Source organism: Solanum lycopersicum, chromosome 4 (assembly GCF_036512215.1).
Source record: "Solanum lycopersicum chromosome 4, SLM_r2.1".
NCBI lineage: Eukaryota > Viridiplantae > Streptophyta > Magnoliopsida > Solanales > Solanaceae > Solanum > Solanum lycopersicum.
Window position 1 is genome coordinate 60891572 of NC_090803.1, and position 3905 is coordinate 60895476.

Genomic DNA, 3905 nt, shown 5'->3' on the forward strand with positions numbered 1-3905 from the left:
ATTTTCATCATAACAATCAATTATCACTTATGAATTATGATAAATTTAAACAAAAACTAACATTATCTTCTACTTTGATGAAGAGAATATATGAAGGTCATTGGGGTATGTGTGATGATGGAGGTTTTTGGTATTGTAGTGACTGGCGCGATTATGATAGTTAATTGTAATGATAGAGTTGATTAAAAATAATAGTTAACAACAACTTAAAAATGTGATGGTGTTGGTGTTGGTTGGCAATGGTGCACACTAATTATGATGGTGGAGGTAGTTAGTAATAGGAATTGCCGCAATGGTAACAGTGGTTGAAGGTGATGACGGCTTCAATAACTGTGAATATAATTATAATGATGGATCTGATAAATTAATAATGATTAACAGTAATGATTATAATAACAAATGTAATTAATTGTTAGCAACAAGATTATAATGATAGTCGACGATTAATGGTTATGAATAAAATAATAATGAAATTAAGATTTAATTCGAGACCTTAATAATAATCTTAATATAAATAAATATACTTAATGACTTTAAATCCAAACCCCAATTAAATACAAAGATACAAAGCCTAATTAATATGTAACCTTTAAAATAATTGACAAATTTGCCATCGCTAATAAATTTACATAAATAGTATTTCTTTATACTATCAATATATACAACTTATAAGTTATTAAACAATAGATATTTTGCAAGTGTAAATTAAATAACAACTAACAACATAATATATATCCATATATATAACACATGATTATGTACCACAAGTGAGTGACTGAAAAATACTTATATTCTCTTCCTATAAATATAAATAATTGTACATAAATAGAACAACATACAATATTTCTTATAAAATTAATAAAAGTCTTGATTATTCTTCTCAATATGAAGAAGATGATTCATTTAAAAAGTTGTTTGCTTGATTTTTTTCATTCCAGTAAATGATAAAGGGACTTTCATGATTGTGTTTTCCTACATATGTAGTCATCAAATATCTTGAATCACTTCCATCTCTTTCCACCTTTTTCTTTACTTTGCAATCTCCACTTGAACACTTGTAGTAATTCCTATTTAATTACCCCAATTTGTAAACAAATCATTAGAATAGAATTTTTTTACCATTTTCTTCATCCCACACTTCAATTTCAAATAAGATTGTGATTCGGAACGACTATAAAACAATAATATATTCAGTATAATTCTGTTATAAGTGAGGTTTTGAAAAATATAGAAAATGTTGCGGGTTAGGTTTTCTTGGTTAACGTTCAACTCAAACAAAGTGTAATCAAAGCAAAACTGAAAGAAAAATAACGACAATAAAATGACAAGATAATCAAATGAAGCAAAAAACTATATAGATTCTTAATGTTTACGTCACATCACTTCAGTTAAGTCCATCTTGATGCACTATTATTCGATATATATATAGATTATACAAGTTCTCTATATTCTCTATTGAAGTACAAGTCTCAAAATTGAGTAAAAAAATACTCTTGATAAACCAAAAATCTACTAATAAAGCAACATGATTAAAACCTAATTATATTTAATTAATATCATCATTTGTATTTTATTTTTTAATCAGATTTTACATGAATTTCAAAAAATTGTAAGTCTTTCGATGCAATTTCATTTCGTGTGATTTTAGATAAATTACTAAATTAATAAAATGAATGGTTGTCAAAGTAGGTCAAAAGAATCTAAATTATATTGGAATAAAATTTGATAGGTAACTGACAAGAATAAATGCATCATATATCTATGTAAATTAATGGTGGACTTACTAGTCAAAGTCTACAAGATATCCATTGTAAATTAACAAGTAGATCGTCAAGAATATTTTCTCTATCTCAACTTTAAGAATTATTGTTTTATGCTTCATTTTCCGAGTTCATTTGAATTAGCTGATTATAAATAATTTATCAGTCGGTTAAATTAATATTCTTAAATACTATAAATTTGTTTAACACGAATATTACTTATGAAATCAACAATAGATTAATATTATCAATATAGAATATTATTCATGAAATTTATTTTCTCGATTTCTTAAAAAAAATATTTTCTTAAAAAAAATATTTTTCAAGAATTTTAACTCATTTATACATTAAAAAAAATAATTATAAACTCTCCCTTTTTATAAATAAACAACTCTTTGGATAATAAGCATATGTTTCAATTTTTTTGTGATGAAAAGAACATTTTCATAGTCATGTGACTCAATAGAGCAGTCTAATTAGACCATAATATATAGGACCACTATATATTAAATATATTTTCTCAATCTATACATTTTATGTCTCTAGCTAGTTCTCTCTCTAGCTAGGGCTACTAGAGTAAAAAGTTGAATTTCCATTAATTAGTTTGAGATTATGATTTTACTAATTGTATGTTTAATAAGTATAAACATATATCAAAGGCTTCTAGCTAGCACCCAATAATTAAACTTTTGTTATACTTAGTGTTTCTAAAATAATCCTAGAATATATATCTTTCTAAAGTAGTCCACCTTTAAAAGCAAAAAATAGTAAATAATAAAAAATACATAAATTAGAGAATAAAGAAATAAGACTTAATTTGAGCCAAAACATTATAATTTATTTAATTGATGTAAATGTAAGCATCTAAAATAGTGTTTACCTTAGATTTATGTTGGTTTTCACTTTCTTCTTCCCATATTTCCTCCATTTGTATCCATCATCCAAGGTCTCAAGTTGTGTTTTTGTTCTAAAAGCAATTGCATGTTTTTCACCTTTTTTTTCTTTCTCAATCCCTATGCTTGTATTTCTATTAAAATAAATCAAAACCAAACAAACAAGTAAATAATAAATAAATAAATAAATAAATAAATGAACCAACAAAATCATTGAATAATTATCAATACTTATTATAATTACTCTATCTACTTATTATAGAGATAGAACTACAACTTCGATTTAAGGTTCAATAACACTCAAAAGTTATAGCTAGATCCACTTTAAGCATGAATAATTTAGTCAGAATACATTATTTACTATTCAGAATGATGTTTTAAACTCAAAATCTTAACTCCAGCACTGTCTACATAGTGACTTACTCATTATTCATGTGAACATGTGTTGGTGTGGCATCAAATGAACTAGCTGATGATGAGTTTCCACTAGTACTATAGGTACTACTACTTATCTCTTGTTGCTTGAAGGGATTTTCTAAATAAATTGAAGCATTATTGTTTGTGTAATTGGAATAATATTCTTGATCACCATCAACAAACAAATCAAGAAATGAAGTGTCATAATCTTGATACTTATTATAATTATTATTGTGGACATGATCTTGATTCATGTTGATAAGAGGATCATGAAAAGCATAAAAATTAGGGTTTATGGTTTGATAATGTTGATGAGAAATGACATTTGTTGTTTCTTGGGAAGTGGAAGAGCCAAACATGGTCTCTAATACTATTATTTTTGAGAAGAAAGACTTTAAAAGAGTCTTTGATAGAATATGTGATATATGTGGTTTGTGTTGATTATAAATTGATATATACTATGGTTTTATATATATAATCTTTTAGATTGTGGTGAATCTTTGGCTTGTGTTTGATGAGCTTTCTTGCCACCTTCCTAGTAGTATCTATGGAGTTTCTCAAGTTACTTTTTTTTAGTGTCATTCATCTTATGTCATCATATGATGAAATAACTAAAATAGTAGTACAACTACTCCGTCCTAATTTATGTGATACAATTTAAGAAAAAAAGAAAGGTTATCAAAATTTATGATATGTAAAATAAATATTTTAAAATTAAATTTTTAGAGTATTAATTATAGAAATTTATTATTCTTTTGGAACTGACGAAAATGAAGAGTAAGTCATATAAATCGAAAGAAAAGAAAAATCAAATTTGGAAATTTTTTTTTGTCCT

At 25.4% G+C, this 3905-nt stretch overlaps 1 protein-coding gene across 1 annotated transcript; it reads right to left on the reverse strand.

Moving 5' to 3' along the window:
- Positions 1 to 705: 705 nt before the first annotated feature.
- LOC101258252 (probable WRKY transcription factor 51) lies at positions 706 to 3516 on the reverse strand. The gene is made up of 3 exons (XM_004237793.4): positions 3077 to 3516; positions 2641 to 2787; positions 706 to 1067 (listed from the first exon to the last, which is right to left on the reverse strand). The coding sequence occupies exons 1-3, from the start codon at positions 3427 to 3429 to the stop codon at positions 881 to 883; spliced, it is 687 nt and encodes a 228-aa protein (XP_004237841.1). The 5' UTR covers positions 3430 to 3516; the 3' UTR covers positions 706 to 880.
- Between the last annotated feature and the right edge of the window lie 389 nt (positions 3517 to 3905).